We start from the raw sequence: 17,093 nt of genomic DNA, 5'->3' as shown, positions 1-17,093 counted from the left end.
TTCTCGACCTGAGAAAATGGGCAACACTTTCTGGTACACTTGTGGACCCCATGACCCTTTTGATTTTGCTTGAAAAGAAAGCTATGCTCCTTTCACTACAAGACACACTCAAATTACAAACTCTGCTCGTCTTTTTATTTTTTTTCCAAGTTGAAAAAACAAACTTATTCGTTATAACTTATATTAAGCAAAAATGTTCCATCCAAATCTAGAATAATTGGTGCATAACTACCAGCCAAAAATAAATAACAAAAACTGCTACATGGTATAATTCGCGCAGCTTCTGCAGAAACTTCCTAATTCGAGCAGCTTCTGCACAGAAACCAGCGCTGTGCAAGGCCAATATACATTGATGTGTTAATTAAATGGGGCTTGTGGAACCATTGCTTGCATTCAAATACATTACAAGACTGGCTAACCATTCAAACATCTGCAATTTTGTATCACCCAAGTCCACCATTAAACATTTTTACGATTTATTTATCTACCTTTTACAAAAGTATAATTGACATAATTAGACAAGCTACATAGCAAGAAGGAACAGAAGTGAATAGAAGATAAGGCTCCTTCCAATGTTGATAGCGTCATCTCGCCAAGAACTTTAACAACTCTAAAATTCACAATTAAATGGAGCAAAAAACTCCAGATTCCTCATACAAGAGAAGTTCCTTCATGAGTGGTCTTTAGGTTCCAGGCCAGCAATTTCTCTCACTACTTGAGCTTTGTCTGCCTCAAATTGTTCATCCTCTGAAACAAACCATTTGCAAAAATGTAAACACAGTGCCACACCAACGGTAACAAATTGCAAATAGAAATGCCTGCCTACCTTTATCAGTTTTAAAATCAGCAAACAGCCGTAGAAGTTTGCTTCTATTTGCAACTAGTATGCCCACGATGTCAGCAGGTTTATTTTGATTAGCAGCAAATAGCTGTGAGCATCAAAACATGTCAATAAAAAGAACCAATGGGTACCCCTGAAAGTTAATAATTCACAAAGGATGGACTAAACCTTGAAAACATGAAATGCTTCGATCTGGATGCTCTTGCTTGACTCCTGCAAATAGGAAAACCAAAATTCAACACATTTAAGTTCAGTAATATATTCAAATTTTATTTTTGAAAGGCAATCAAATGCTTTCTTTAACAACTTAAAAAAGGAAATTGTGAAAAAATACAGTTCCATTCTGCAAAAAGATAAAGAGGTTTCATGCAGGTTTCCATAAATTGGTCGGGGTCATGGTAATTAGCAACAAACAGTGGAGGAGAGTAGATCATACTCTAAGAAGATTCATAAGGATCCTCAAATTGTCCCTTGAGCTCACATATCGAGTCATTACAGCTGAATTCGATCGATCCAATAAAATATCTCCTAACAGCTGCAATGAATAATAAGGCTTCTTCAGCAAACACCCATGGTCATATAATAAAAAGATTTCTACAAAAAACAACTACGCAGCCTATATCAATATAACAATAAGGGGTACAAGATGTACTTAAACTAGAAATAACAATTCCATAGGAAAAAGGCACCCCAAGGTTCAGACATCATGCTATTTAAAAATGAACAGACCATATCATATGTCAAATATTTCTCATACCTTGACAGCTTGTCGTCTGGTAATGTAATTAGAGGATTCCAGTAGCTTTGAGTTATACTCCGCAAAAAACTGGTACAAAATTTTGACAATATGAAGTTCCAGTTAATGAGAAAGCATGATAATATAACAGCAGTAGCAACAACAGCAAGTTCATAAACAAAAAGGTAAGATTACAAATGAGTATAAAAAAGGGAACCAAATTACAAAAACAGAAAAGTAGACAAAATAAGCCATTATAATATTTATATCCTGCTCTTTCCCAATTCTTAATATCTTCACTTTAGAGTACTTCTAACGAAAATAACCATTACCCAATTCTTATTCAATCAACTGCATCATGCATGGTTTTATTGACCACATGCATGTGTTCTGTGTGGATAAATGGACATACAAGAAAATAAACATGGACGTGTATAACCAAAGAAAGTGAAAACAACCCTTACCCAGTCATAGTTCTTGGATAGAAATTCCGCTACAGTAGATTTATGCCTCGTCAAGAGTTCCTGCAGGAAGATGTTACAAGACATCAGAATGATTCTAGTGCAACTCAACTGTCTACATAAGTCAAACTAAATGACTGTACAGCTGCTCAATATAGTCTCAATCACAAAAAAAAAAAAAAAAAAGAAGTTGATCTTCCAACAGTACAGCTGCTCAATATAGTCTCAACCAACAGTACAGCTATATCAGACTCCCTATAAAATTTTAGGTTAGAACATTACGGACCAATAAATGCAATTTTTGGAAGAGCTGCTGTATTAAACCAGGAAGCAGATAGTTTATCCAAAATTGCACACATGCAGGCAGGACAAGACATTTCTGGTGAAACAAACCATGCAACATTTTGAGTGTTCAATTAACCCAAATGAGATGGGATGAATTAAATCAATAAGCTTTTTGATTGATTCAGTTGATCAACCCATATCAAGAGGATTCATCCAAGACTCTAGATCTCGAAGAGAAATCATCTTTTGAATGGGAAAATTTGGTCACAACCTTATTTTAAGTCGTTTCCTAAGATGGCACCTCTTATTCAGTTATTCTACCTGCAACAGTGTACAGTAACTTCTAAAATTGCAAAGACTGTAAGAAAAACAAATGCATGATTTCCCACAAAGATTAGGTTGGTTTAGTCAACATAAGGAGCCTACAGGAATAGAGAGAGAGAGAGAGAGAGAGAGAGAGAGAGAGAGAGAGAGAGAGAGAGAGAGAGAGAGAGAGAGAGAGAGAGAGAGAGAGAGAGAGAGAGAGAGACAGAGAGAGACAGAGACAGAGACAGAGACAGAGACAGAGAGAGACAGAGAGAAGAAGATCATTCATCAACAGTTCTGTCAGATTAACTCAACCTTAAAAGTTGCAGCAGCATCTGCAGCAATATCAAAATTTGGGAGCTGTATATAATCAAAGAACTTCTTCATGTGTGCTGATTCCAAAACATATCTGCAATCAAACCAGAGAAGTTCAGAAGGCAAATATTTAAGAGAAAAGATAAATAAGATACACATGAGGTGGACAACATATCTCTGACTTTACGCCACTAACTGATCCAAAAGATAAACAATTTTATTTCCCACATCTTCACAACATTTTGAGAAGCCGTATAGTCAACTCAAAAGTTAATTGATGAACCAATTTCATTTTACTCACCTTGCAACACTTTGGTGACGTATGCACTCCCTCAGCATTGCACCATAATGTAAAGCCATGTCTGAGTTTCCATACCTAGAAGACGTGGAATTAAATAATAAGATGACAAAAATTATTAATTCAGCTAAGACGAAATAGGTTTTGAAACTGTCACCTGCCGACCATTTGTTGTGAAAAAAAAATATGAAACTAACAAACAACTTAGGACTATTTTCTACTGGAAAATTCATCACAAACAACTCTGAAAATGCAACTGTGAAACCCAAAGCATTAACCATGTCCTTTTTTCTTGTTTCTCAATTCTACGAATAACAAGAATTCTAAAATCCTAACTCAGAATTCAAGCATTCAACTCATTACATAAGAAGAAGCTACTATTGATCTTCTTGATGAACTTTACGGCACATAATTGGTAACGACTAGTCCAATGTATCACTAAATTGAATTTAGGAGTCCATATATTTCCATGATTATCATATCAGAAATTATATTTCCATGATTGAAACAAAACCTCTTACTTCCATTATTTGGAAACGTAAAGTGCACGACTTGAAACCAACATCAAAAATAATTTACCAAAGGGGACAGATGCAAATCAATACATAGACTGTATAGACCCTAGAGAATCATTGCAAATTAATACCACTGAGTATCCAAGATCCTTTGCATTAGTGACTTACCCTTGGATTAAAATATCCATTAAATCTATGTTTGCTTCCAAGAAATCAGACGCGATCAACTTGGAGTGAACTTGTTGCCTTTGTAAGTTTGCAACAACTTGAGTTGCATCTTTTCGAGCCTGCAGAAGGCAATCCCAGATTGGAGCACATGACACTGAATCAAAGTCAATCTGAGAAAAACACAAAAAGGGCATTCATGGTTACCTCCAAATTCAATTTAGGAAGACACATAATGAGAAGCCGAAGCGTGTCCTCTCTAAAAAACTCCTGGGTCAATTGCGCACAAGCTTCTGAGACAGGCTCTGACTCACTATTGCCATAGAGAATGCACTTCATCTCCCTTATGTTTTTACTTAGCTCTGCCATCTGCTCAGAAACAAAAATCCCAACACAAATAAGCTTTATCACACTTTGCTCTCGAATCTCTCGCACATTATTTTCATTAAGAATCGAAAGTCATGCACTTTATGATTCCTAAAAAAATGCATGAATTATAATTAATTTCAAAATAGGAGCTTTCATCCTCAGCTGATCCCAAATCAACTCCTTGTTTAATTGCTCGAGGAAGACACCATCAAATCACCAATCCCCAATTTTTGCAAGGATAAAAATGAAAAACAAAAAGAGGGTCGGATCCAATTGAATTGAATTGAATTGAATTGAATTGAATCGAAAAAAGCGAATTGATTGATATAAGAATGAAAGTATTGGGGGGTGGACCTTCTCCTCGCGTTTGGTTTCGCGGGAATCGGGGCCCCGCTGGGCATAGATGAGGAGATCGCGGGTCTGGCGGACGACGTCGGTGGGGGTCTTGGGCTTGGACTTGAACAAACCCTTCATGTTGTTCTGCTTCTTCTGCTGGTTCCTCTTGTTGGTGGTGTTGTCTTGGTTGTTGTATTGGTGGTGGTGCCGCGGAGGAGAGAGCCCCGACCCCAGGCAAAGGCTTGAGGCTCTCGGTTCCTCCTCTTGTTGTAAGGACGCACAGCTTCCTATTGTTGTTGTTGTTGTTCCTTGTCTCCAAGGACTAGTCGTCGTAGGGTTAGTTGTGGCGGTTCTTTCTCTTTTGCCTAAACCAGCCCAATACCCAATTTAGCCTCTAACTCACTCACAAGTCACACCCCATCGATCCAAAAAACAAATACAAAGCAAATCAAACCTTTTATGTAGACTTCAGGAAATATAAAGAGCAAGTCTAATTAACATAGAAAAACTATCCAAAACCAAATAGGAAACAAACCAAGAAATTTTCAAGATGGGAAAACTTTCTAGAAAACTTAAAATGCAGTTTTGAGTGCCTAAACGAAGGTTTGGGCCAAAATTTCCCCAAGGTAATGGTTATTAGTATTGTTTGTCTTGTTGTTCTCTAAATAGCATAATACTCGTCTAATTCCAATATTAGAGCTACATGTTTTAGATTTTTCAAAGCTGGTGTTCAAACTTTTCATATTTCATAATGTAGATAATCAGTCTTTTTCTAGTGAACTCGTTTCGTCTTAAGAAAGAGAATTTGTATTCACTAGAGCAAAGAAATGTGAAGAGCTTGTGTCAGACAGTGTTTTGTTCTTCGCTCCTTGCCCGCCTAATAAAATTAGAGTGCTAGTGATGTTTTTTTCTTAAACTTTGTGAGTATTAATTGGCTGTGTTTTTATTTATTTAGGATGAGATGTAAATTTGGGACATTATTAGAAGAGAAATTATACTAGAGTAATAACTAGTTAGTGTATTATTCTTCCACATTGCAGCATGTATGTTATTTTGGCTATTTATTATTTTATTTAATTTTTCTGGTTTTCAGAAAATTAAAAACAAATATACATATCTTCCTAGTCTTATTTGGGGCATCCTTATATATCCCACCAACGGTTGGTAGTTGGTGTAGAGTCTGAAGTGGATAGATTGGGTGAGAAAGGATTAGGTAAGCGCAAGTGCAGAGGAAGTAGAAAAGCTAACATGCATGTGTTTGGAAATAGACCTTTACACCTTCACATTCACATGCCTGATGCCTCCACCACCACTCCTTAATGCTTCGCGGCCCAACTCCCCAACCCCATTACCCCAACATGCATCTTCACGCAGACATGCATTTTTCATTTTAGCTCATTCCTAGCAAATACCGGAAAACCAAGTTTCGAACCAACTGATAGGTTTGTTTGTTTTTTTTTTTTTTTATCGATATCAAACCGAACCAAAATAAGCACTTCGGTATTGGTTTTCAATATTAAAGTTTTTGGTTTTAACTTAACCAAACCAACATTTATAATATATATTATTTTTTTATATATGATTTTAATACCAATTATAGAGTAAATGAAACCCCATATTATAGTTTATAGGAAAACTTTTATTTAGTTCATTTAATTTAACAATTTACTAACTAAAGTTTTATGACTTTTAAAATTCTAACTAAAGTCCAATAATATTTTAATCATTCCATATTAAATAATATTGGTCCATTAATTTCAATTTTTTCACACATACCAAGTGTCGAGCCCTTGGCGGTCATTTTCGAGTGTTCGGCAGTGCATTTTTACTTCTTCTCAAGTCCTGGTTACTTCTTCTCAGAGTTAAAATCTAACATGCAGTCTCCACAAACCTCATTATATACCCTAAGAAGGTATGAGGTGACTCATACTTTATACCCTCAAAAAATAAAAAAATAATGACATATTTCTTTTACAAAGCAAAGGTCAAAGGACTTCATTTGGAAAAAAAAAGTCATAAAGTTTTTTACTAAATAAGAAATATTAGAAGGACTAAATTCTAATTTTCCCTAGTTTATATATGTTTATATATGTTTATGTAGTTTATAGTTTATATAGTATATAGTATATAATTTATAACTTTATTAACCTTATATAGTTTATATAGTATATATTTTATAACTTTATATAGTTTATATAGTAAATGGTATAAAGTATAAAATATAAAGTATAAACTATATACAAAAATGCTCTAAAGCTAACTAGTTGGTAAGATAATATAATACTAACCATCATTTTGGGTCTACTACACAATATAATCTCATAATCCAAACCATTCATATTTTAGGTCTCCATTTAAATATTAATCTTGCAAAAAATCAACCAAATCAGAAATCATTTAGTCATTCGATTATCATTACAATCATTTCATCTTTTATTGAAAACCTTGTGTTCGTCCATTTACATGAGCACAATTAGCTTACTAATAGTTGGCTAAACGATTTTCGATTTTGTTACTTTTTTCTAAGGATGATCTTTGAATGAAAGCCTACAAAATAAACGGTTCAGATCATGAAATTATATTATGTAGTGGGCTCAAAATAATAGTTAGCGTCATATTATTTTACTAACTAGTTATCCTCAAAGTATATATATATATATATATATATATATATATACTAAAACTATTATAACTATAAGGTATAAGGTATATGGTATAGGATATAGAGTATACTAGTATAGAGTATAGAGTAATATTGATTTATAGTATAGTAGTATATATGATATAGGGTATAGGGTATAGAGTATACTAGTATAGAATATATGGTATAGGGTATAGGGTATGAGGTATAAGGTTTAGAGGGTTTAGGGTATTTTTAATTAGTTTTTATATGAAATTTATTATATAAATTATAAAGATATATATCTAATTATCTATTAAATTATTTGTTTTATATAATTTATAAAACACATATCAATCCAAACATAAGGTTCCTAGAGGCTTTGTGAAGTGCATATCAATTGTTAATTGTTAAGGTTCATAAGGTTTCACAAAGGTTAATTGTTAATTGAAGAGTTAAGAGCATCACCAATGGATGAGGCAAATGTATAGGCCAAAAGTGTCTTTTACTAACCTACGTGGCATTTTAACATGAAAATTTGTCACTCCATTGAATGAGGCAAATAGTTATAGCAAATATTATTTTATTGTTTTAGTAAAAGCTATTTTATTGGAATTGATTAAATAACGAAATTGTTAGATTTTTTTATTGATTGAATAGTAAGTGGGCTATAATTTGCTCTAATTTGACATTGGGTCAAATAAACCTTGTTTTTCTCTTGGGTCAAATTTGACATTTGGTTTGCCTCATTCATTGGTGATGCTCAATAGAGGCTAGTAAACATATCAATTTTATAGGTAATTTGTTGAATATGTTTATAAAGTTGTTTAGTTTATATATCTTTTAATTTTTTTATTAAATTTCTTATACTCTAAAACTCTAAAATAAAAAATAAAAAACCTATTTCCTCCACGAGACCAAATGGAGAAGCAATGCCTTATCCATTGGATCACAAAACTGTTATATGAGTTATTGCCTCAAAAATTATATTTATAATCATACTCCATAATAAACTGATATTAATACATTTAATATATCAAATTAACTCTAAAATTATATCTTCTTGTTTCTCTGTTTGGAACCTTACTGGTTCGGTTTCGGTTTTGGTTTTGGTTTCAGGTTTGCCCATTTCGAGCACTTCGCAATTCGGTTGGAGGTTTGGGCTTTGTGGTTCGAATAACCAAACAGTGTGCATCCCTAGCATATAATATACAGTAGTGCTAGATATACCACATTTTTATACCATAATTTCATACCACCTTATGTGGCAACTTACATGGCATTCATACATTGGATACTAAAAAATAAAAAAAAAACCCAAAAAGAAAAAGAAAAACTCTGTCCAATAAAGTAATGACACGTGAGATGGTATAAGAATGTGGTATAAGAAATGTGGTAAGTATAGCATTATTCTATAATATATACTAGTGACTAGTCATCTTGGAAATTGGCCATTAATTATTTTAGATCTTGCATGTGGCATGAGAAGACAAATATTAGAAACGACATAGAAACTAACTTCACTCTCCTATACATACTTAGATTAAGGCAATGCTTCTAGAATTGGATAAGTTATTTCATTGATTGGAAGCAATAATGGTTAATTTATAACTTTTGTCAAAGTTGAAGGAAAAAAATAGATGAATTAGTTATTCATAAGGGAAACTTATCATTTTCAATCTCCTCAAAATATTGGGATTATAAATCGGCCTTATGACTAATCAAATCTTCTTACTTTAACTTGGACACAATTTATTAGTTAGCTTCCATTTCTTCATTCTTCTATTTTTGGTAAAATGGAGGGCCTAATCCTGAAAATACTACAAGAGAATATTCATTGGCCTTGCCATAAACCTGGCATCATCCTCCCCATTTTCATTCAATATACCTTGACTCTAGCGAATTAATTTATCCAATTCAATCTTGTGCACCAACAATGCAACCTACAAATTTTAGAAATTTTTTCACCCAAACCATCAAAACCAAGAGAATCATCTCTCTCTCAAATTATTAACCTTCAAAATATAACTCTCAATAAAAAATTGGCACCTAAGTTTTTTATTTAGAAAATTAGGATTAAATACTAAATTTTAATAATTTTTTGGTATAGCATGAAGACCATATAATATTTCAATTGAACTACCAAATTTAAATGTAGTTTTTTAGATTAGGTCACAAACATGTTGGTCCCTTTGATTTGAGTCTTTTCCATTTGACATTTTTGTCCTTTGATCCACATATGATGGGTGTTAGTTAAAATTTATAAAGTTTTGACAAAATTGCTCTTGAGGCTTTTATATTATCTTGAAAATTTGCTAATGTAGTTTCAACTTCACATTTAGTTGTGACTATACGACACTCACAACTTCAAATTTAGTTGTGACTGAGCGACAGTCACATCTAAATTGTGAGATAGTCACAGTTAAGTTGTGACTTAATTGAATTTTTTTTTTTTGAGAAATTATACTACAATATAGTATAAATAGATGTCAAAACAATACTTTTGCTCAAAATAATACATAGTATAGTGACGTAAGTTGTTTCTTTTAATTTACCAAGACAGTCACAGTTAAGTTGTGACTAGATTGATTTTATTTTATTTTAATATAATATAGTATAAATTAATGTAATATTTGTGATGTAATATTATTTTTATTTTTTTATTATAGTGGCATGTGATGTAATATTTGTAAATTCTAATACCTTTTACTTTATTATTTTATTTGACATTCCAACTAATACCTAATTTAAAATACTATTTAATTTTGGTATATAAATTAAAAAATTATTGAAATTTAGTAGTTAAAATCAATGGACATTTTTTTATTTTATATTTAGGTTGAGGTGGGGGCCGAAGCCCAACAGAAATAACTAACAGTCCAAACTAAGCCCATAGAAGCGTAGATCCCAACATGAAAAACTCAAGCCCATACATCCATCCCCAAGCCCACAGTAAATATTTTCACGTGTTCTTTCCTCATTCTTGGTTGTCCCTCTGATTTTTCCTAATTGAGCAATACCAGACTGTAGATATTGAGGACTGGTTCATACACATATATGTTAAAGTATCGGCGAGAGTACCCTAGTATTTCTGAGAGTTTTCCAATTACCAGCATTTTGAATCCATTATTAGCTTTGGTGATATAATTCCAAATTGAGAAGGGCACATAAACAACCCAAAATCAATCTCATAGGCTTCATACAACATTTGACAAGAGAGTATATCAATATCAATGTTGAAATGATGAAAAAAAGAAAAGAAAAGAAATTCATCCACGGATTCTGATGAGCACTGACTTTAATTTGGGATTCTGATAAAAATGTGTTGTGTTTCATCTTCACCATCCCTTGCTAAAATGTTATTTTTTTTGGGCACTCATTCCTTGCTAAAATTAAATTACTTCAGGACTAACCTTTTAATTGGTCAGATTAGTCCAAGAAAAGTTGTGAATAAAGACAGAAACACCAAGACCTTAACTTTTTTTTGTTTTTTTGTCTGAGCCAAGACCTTAACTTTGAGTCTTTGATGCCTGATTTCTAAATAATAAACTCACAATTGGGTATCTTGCCGACAATACTTGTCCAATTTGGATCAGTCCTTTTACTCCTAGTCCCGTAGGCCAAAGTAATTAGAAATAGCTATCTTTTTGCCTCTCTCTGTCCCTAATAGTAGAAGGGTGTAGAATATATATAGAAACTTGCAATTTTCTCTGTGGTAGCAAATTTAACATATGCATACATCAGGTATTCAGGTGAGAGTGATGGAGAGCAAATTTAACACACAAAAATTACAGAAATTCAAGAATAATGAGTCGATCAATAAGCATATTCAACTTTTATTATATAGATCCTCAATTTGTTTATTACAAAGGAAGATAAATAAAAAAGAAAGCAGTGAATAAATACACATTAGTTTTTGGCTTTCTGAAAGGAGACCAATTTCCTAACATGCGTCCAACTCTGGTCAAAAACAACACCCTCATAATTGGCAGCAGAGTTGGAGTCATCCTTGACCTTAATGAGAAGCCTGTAATTGATGCCCGCGACGACCTGAGACTCGCCACGAACCACGCTTTGAAAGAGCAATTGTTTTTGGGCTTCTTTGTTGTACTCTGAAACCGCAAACTCTGCCATCTCTTTCACCTCCGGCCGGTCGCTGATGTTTTCTATGGGCTGCCAACCACCGAGCCGAGGGATAGCGGCCACGAGAGGAAGGAGGAGGGCAAGGAGTGCGAGGAGGCAGTGTGAACGCATTGTCAACATTTGATTTTGCGAGGGAGGTAGAGGCCGGGGTTATAAGCTTATATATATATAGCGGTTGGACGTGAAAAACGGGCAGGATAGTAAACAGATTGACTTGTGTCAACCGTGATATTACAGTGGAATTTCGGTCTTTTGGGGATTCTTCTTGCCCGTGACTTTGGTAGTTTGGTGTATATATATCACGTACGGTACAACTTGTGTAGCAGTAATAGATATTATACATAACTAGATGAGAATATGTTTATTATGTTGGGAATTAGACCTAATGAGATCCACAAATTATGGCGACTATATAGGGAAGTGACACCATTTAGGCACTATTTAGGGAAGGAGCTTTTTTACTGGCACTAGTTAAGGAAGATTGATGTTGATTGTTTTTTTTTTTTTTTACACAACCTTCTTTATAAGTTTATATACATTTATACATGAAAAATTATTTATTATATTTAGGGCTAGTTTGGTATTGCTGTGAGAAAAAACAGCTGTAAAGTAAAACAGCTGTGAAATAAAGTCAGCTGTAAAGTAAAGTAGTTGAGTGTTTGATAAACTATGTTTTCAAAAGTGCTGTGAGTGCAAAAAACAGTATCAAAGTGTTTGGTAAATGTTAATATAAAAATGCTGTGACTGTGTGTAATTACTAAAATGGACATGATACTGAAAGTGCATTTCACTTATTTGTTTGGTAAAAATAATATATTTTTTTACTTGTTTTTGAATTTTTTGACTACAAATTTTTATTAGCAATAATTTTTCTAAGAACAACATTATTAAATAAGTATGCCTATTATTTTTTTAGGTATATTATAATTTTAATCCTATAAATAAAATATCCTATAAATAAAATATCATAATTAATTATCACAATATAAAATGTAACTAACAATGAACATATTTTTTAATTTAAAATAAACAAATAAAAATTATAGAAATCAATGAGGGTATTTTGGGTAAAATAAAATATTCATTGTTGCTGTGAGTCACTGCAGCTTTAAAAAACACCTAGAAACTTGCTTTCTGTTTTTGTTGTGAGAAGTTGAGAATTGTGGGAAAAAACAATTTTTTATTTTTTTACCAAACTGCTGTAGATGATTGAGAATTGTCATCTACAACAGCTTTTGACTTTTGAGTCCTCCACCGCAATCCCAAACGGGGCCTTAGTACACACGTATCTTGCTATAATGCTATTAACCCATCACGTGTGAAATAATCTTTGTATTTGACACAAAATTAAGGGCCCCATTAAGTTTCTTGTTTGCAAGGCAAACTTTTCCAAGTTTGTGTTCCTTAGCTTTTGGTTATGGTTTATGGTTGTAGCTAGGATGGATTTGTGCTTCAGCCCTTGGTCCATACCAAAAGATCCATTAAGAATACTAAACAATAAATGAATAAAATAATGATGATATTAGAAAAAGGGATGGCAACCAGCGGAGCGTTTTTCATTCTCGTCCCTACCCAATTAGTTAAACTGACTCAATTTTTTTAATTTTTTTTTTCTAATTAAAATGATAAAATTACTGCAAATGCATAAACAATACACATAAATATACCTCTTTCTTCTAATGTGGGATTGCTCATTTAAGGGTAAATAAGTGATCTCTTATGAGCCTCATTCTACATTGTAATTAGATGATTGAAACTATTTAATTTTTTTCTCATTTTAATGATCAACCTTGCAAAAGTTAGATAAATTGGAAACTATTTAACCGTTTGATTAAATGATCATTATTGCAAGTGTTTTTCAAAGACATTATGTTCGTCAATTTATTTGATTAAAATTGAATATCTTAATGATTTTCAATTTGTTTAATTTTTTTCAGACATGATTTTTGAATAAAGACTTACAAAATAAATGGTTCGACTCGTTAAAATACTATATTGAATATATGAGTTGCCAAAGGAGAAATTTTTAGAGGACTTGGGGGTAGGCCAGTTGGCCAAGCAGTTGTGCTGCCCCCCACCTCACCGGGTTTCGATCCCCCCTCCCCCCTCTAAGCCTCTTTCCTTGGCCTCCCTTTGTAACAAAAAAAAAAAAAAGGAGAAATTTTTAGAGCATTCGCAATGGTGGTGTTCAATGCAATTTTATTGCATGAAATTGAACTAATAGATTAAAATCCACTTGCAACCCAGTATGAATTGCAATAGCACTAGGAAAGGGCCCTACATGTCATATGAGCTTGCAGAAGAGGGAGAACCAGAAAAAAAAACAAACCAATGAGCGAGTGATACCTGTCACTTGTAGTTTATATATATTTTTTAATAAATGTATAATAATTTTTGTTACATTCCTTTGGCTATATGTTTTCTTGTTTGTAATACATGTATCACACTACTACATTGAATTAAAAAAAGAAACTCACAATATATAGAATTAATTTTTTTTAAATATACAAGTTTTTTTTTTGAATATCTAAATATAAAAGTTGGGAATGAAATTAATTTTTTTTTTTAAAAATATATCCAAAATTGGTTTCTTTTTAAAGATCTTTTTGAGACCATTTCAATGGTATAATTTTTAATATAATTAAATTTATCCATTTTTTTTATTTGCGTACATAAAACAACATTTAAAAATATATAACTATTGATCTGAAACTATTGAACTGTATTGTTGCAAGTAAAACTGCAGTTCAGTTCAATATATGCCAAAATAATTCAAAAGATTGAACTAATGAACACCATTGCGAATGCTCATATATGGGACTATAAGACCATGTGGAGGTGTCATTAATTTATTCAAATTTTATAACACAATGTACAATTATTAATATTTAAAACTCTAAATTCTAAATAATATTCTTAAAATTATGTATGTGATAATTTAAATGGGTTGGTCACATGGTGATGTGGTGTTACAGCCAGAAAAAAGAATGTCCTTGCTAAAAGATGAGAAATGAAGTCAAACCGATGAAGAGTGCATCACAACCTTCACTCTTTATCCCAAGCCAAGCGAAGACCATGGTGAAGGCCCTAGATCTCAGTAATCAAAACCTCACCTATTTCCAAGTTAATAGCAAATTAAACTCCCGTGATCCAACAATCATTAGCATTCCTTAAAATTTATTATGTCTGGTCGGTATAAGCCAAAAGGCCCTGACTAGATCTAGCAAGCTCTCGAATAGATTATGGCATCAACAAAATTAAAAGAAAATAGAAAATTTGATGCAAAACTGAAAAAAAAAAGAAAAGAAATGCACAATCTTAACATAGGATGCATATATCTTCTATTTATATTCTTATATCTTCCAGAGTTGTAGAGACAACAATAATATATTAATTGAATACCATTAATTTCTTCACACCTTAATTTGTTTTTTTGGTTTGAGTCAAGACGTTTTTTTTTTTTTTTTTAATTTGGAGAGAGAGGGGGCTCGAACATAGGTGCATTGTAGGCAATTCCATACCTCGATTTTTAGCCTCTTCTAACTAGGCTATCCAACAACTGTATTAAAGACCTTAACTTTAATGCACAGATTTCTCACGACCCAAATATCTAAATAACTTTAAAGCATTGTCATTAGAAATAGCTCTATAATAGCAAAACAAATTAAGCAAGTATTTATTGACCTATTTGGCAAACAGTATTAGACAAAGAATCAAAATTAGAATTCGAATTCGAAGTGTATTTGGTCTCATGTGGGACAATAAGCTCACGTGTGTTCAGGAAAAAAACATGAAACAAAAAGAAGGATTTAATAATACTTTCATAAGAAGAAATTTGGTGTTATCTTCATCCGTTATATACATGTCCTTATCTAAATACAGACAAGAGACAGCCAAGAGATAAAGATGCACAAGTATGTACATTGCTTTTAGAAGGTTTTGATATGGAAACAAACATCATTAATTTACCGACAGCACAACCAATCCAAGAATTGCAGAAAATTGAGAATTATCACCGACAAAATAATCGGTCTGAAACTGAGAATAATGAGTCTGAAAATCAACCATTCAACTTGTATATATTAATTAGATCCACAAGTTCTTTATTACAAGGGAAGATGATCAAAATAAAGCACCAGAGATTGACATTATATCCTTCACTCCAGAGTCCAGAGTCCAGAGTTCCAGACCATAAATTATAAAATCAGTCAATAAATACATATTATTTTTTGGCTTTCTGAAAGGAGACCAATTTCCTAACATGCGTCCAACTCTGGTCAAAAACAACACCCTCATAGTTCACGGTTGAGTTAGACAACGACTCATCCTTAACCTTAATGACAAGCCGGTAATTGAGTCCTGCTACGACCTGGGACTCGCCTCGGACCACACTCTGAAAAACCAAATTCTTCTTGGCTTGCTTGTTGTACTCCGAAACGGCGAACTCTGCGATCTCTTTCACTTCGGGGTCGCTGATGTTCTTTATGGGCTGCCAACCACCGGCCAGAGCACCACGCGGTGGAGCTGCGGCAGCGGCCACAAGAGGAAGGAGGAGGGCAAGGAGTGCGAGGAGGCAGTGAGTACTCATTGTTGTTTGAAGTTTGTTGACTGATTGGGTTGTTACTTGTTAGAATATTCAAGTGTGAGGGAGAGAGTTGGTGGTAGAGGCTTTATTATGTAGCTGGTGGTTGGACGTGGATAACGGGCTGGAAAAGTGGAAAGTAAATGATTCACCGTATATGGTCTTTTACATATTCACTTTGGTCATCCTTGAGATTTCTTTACAATATTGGTCATTTAGGGATTATTGTTGCCCTTGACTTTGGTGTATATTACGGTTCAACCAATTGGGAATAAGCAATAGTTTTTTTGTAATTCGTTTATGAGTTATCCTGGGAATTGGACCCTAATGAGGTCCACAAATTGTTGGTACTGTTTAGGGAAGGCTGATGTTCAATTTTACACAACTTTCTTTATAAATTAATACATAAAAAATTGTATTGGTCATACATCTTGCTATGAGCCCATCACGGGTAACATTACTTTTGTATTTAACACAAAATTAAGGAATCGCTGGGCATTGTCAAGTTAATGGGAAAATTTTCTTCTAAATAGGACACATAATTTGGGGTCAATTTTATTTTAAGACATATATTTAGAGTTGTATTTGTGAAAGATACTAATTAATAGTTTGTATCAATGTGAGACATTCTGTCACTTCTATTACAACTTTTGTTAAAAAAATACCACGCAACAGTCATGTAACTTTTTTATAGGATTAAAATTGTAATTTTCTATTAAAAAAATTTAATTTAAAACTAAAAATAAAAAAGATTAAAACTATAAACAAAAGAAAAGGAGGTGCATATCGTACCGCCTCCCCACCCAGCCCCAACCTATCTCCAGTGATAGCCCTACTCACCGGCGCTGCCCCACCTCGCTCGTCTCTCTCTCTCTCTCTCTCTCTCTCTCTCTTCACATCCCTGTCCACCTCCTTGTCATGCGCCACCAGCTGCGTGTCCACGGCCTCTTTCTCAATATCCCAAATCGTGCACGTGGTGTCCACGCTCGACGTCGCCACTCTCCGCGCGTCACACTCCTCTCAGCCCAATCGAAGGAGGCTATGGCCTAGTTGAACTCGATGCTCATGTTGTCGTTGAGTAGCGACTTAAGCTCGATCGGGTCCTCGTGGATCTCCCACAG

General features: G+C 33.5%; 2 protein-coding genes and 1 pseudogene across 2 annotated transcripts; all 3 read right to left on the bottom strand.

Moving 5' to 3' along the window:
- Nucleotides 1-357: 357 nt before the first annotated feature.
- Nucleotides 358-5,025, bottom strand: LOC147299774 (Mo25 family protein). The gene is made up of 11 exons (XM_086228972.1): nucleotides 4,646-5,025; nucleotides 4,130-4,291; nucleotides 3,926-4,044; nucleotides 3,246-3,320; nucleotides 2,945-3,038; nucleotides 2,042-2,101; nucleotides 1,599-1,667; nucleotides 1,278-1,376; nucleotides 1,010-1,054; nucleotides 827-929; nucleotides 358-747 (listed from the first exon to the last, which is right to left on the bottom strand). The coding sequence occupies exons 1-11, from the start codon at nucleotides 4,763-4,765 to the stop codon at nucleotides 671-673; spliced, it is 1,023 nt and encodes a 340-aa protein (XP_086085098.1). The 5' UTR covers nucleotides 4,766-5,025; the 3' UTR covers nucleotides 358-670.
- Nucleotides 5,026-11,067: 6,042 nt separating this feature from the next.
- Nucleotides 11,068-11,509, bottom strand: LOC147299773 (cysteine proteinase inhibitor 5-like). The gene has a single exon (XM_086229710.1). The coding sequence runs from the start codon at nucleotides 11,499-11,501 to the stop codon at nucleotides 11,157-11,159; it is 345 nt and encodes a 114-aa protein (XP_086085836.1). The 5' UTR covers nucleotides 11,502-11,509; the 3' UTR covers nucleotides 11,068-11,156.
- Nucleotides 11,510-15,442: 3,933 nt separating this feature from the next.
- Nucleotides 15,443-16,220, bottom strand: LOC147299772 (cysteine proteinase inhibitor 1 pseudogene; annotated as a pseudogene).
- Between the last annotated feature and the right edge of the window lie 873 nt (nucleotides 16,221-17,093).

Source organism: Dryas octopetala, chromosome 1, assembly GCF_963921425.1.
Source record: "Dryas octopetala chromosome 1, drDryOcto1.1, whole genome shotgun sequence".
NCBI classification, from domain to species: domain Eukaryota; kingdom Viridiplantae; phylum Streptophyta; class Magnoliopsida; order Rosales; family Rosaceae; genus Dryas; species Dryas octopetala.
The sequence above is the reverse complement of the archived record's forward strand: the minus strand, read 5'-3'. Positions and strand labels throughout refer to the sequence as shown.

What these genes read in the sequence shown, in the direction of transcription:
- LOC147299774 (XM_086228972.1), bottom strand. Translation starts at nt 4,765, where the DNA reads ATGAAGGGTTTGTTCAAGTCCAAGCCCAAGACCCCCACCGACGTCGTC. An exon ending in ATGCTGCTGCAACTTTTAAG is followed by an intron (nt 2,102 to 2,944) that starts GTTGAGTTAATC and finishes ATCTTCCTGCAG; the next exon opens with GAACTCTTGACGAGGCATAA. An exon ending in AAGCATTTCATGTTTTCAAG is followed by an intron (nt 930 to 1,009) that starts GTTTAGTCCATC and finishes TGATGCTCACAG; the next exon opens with CTATTTGCTGCTAATCAAAA.
- LOC147299773 (XM_086229710.1), bottom strand. Translation starts at nt 11,501, where the DNA reads ATGCGTTCACACTGCCTCCTCGCACTCCTTGCCCTCCTCCTTCCTCTC.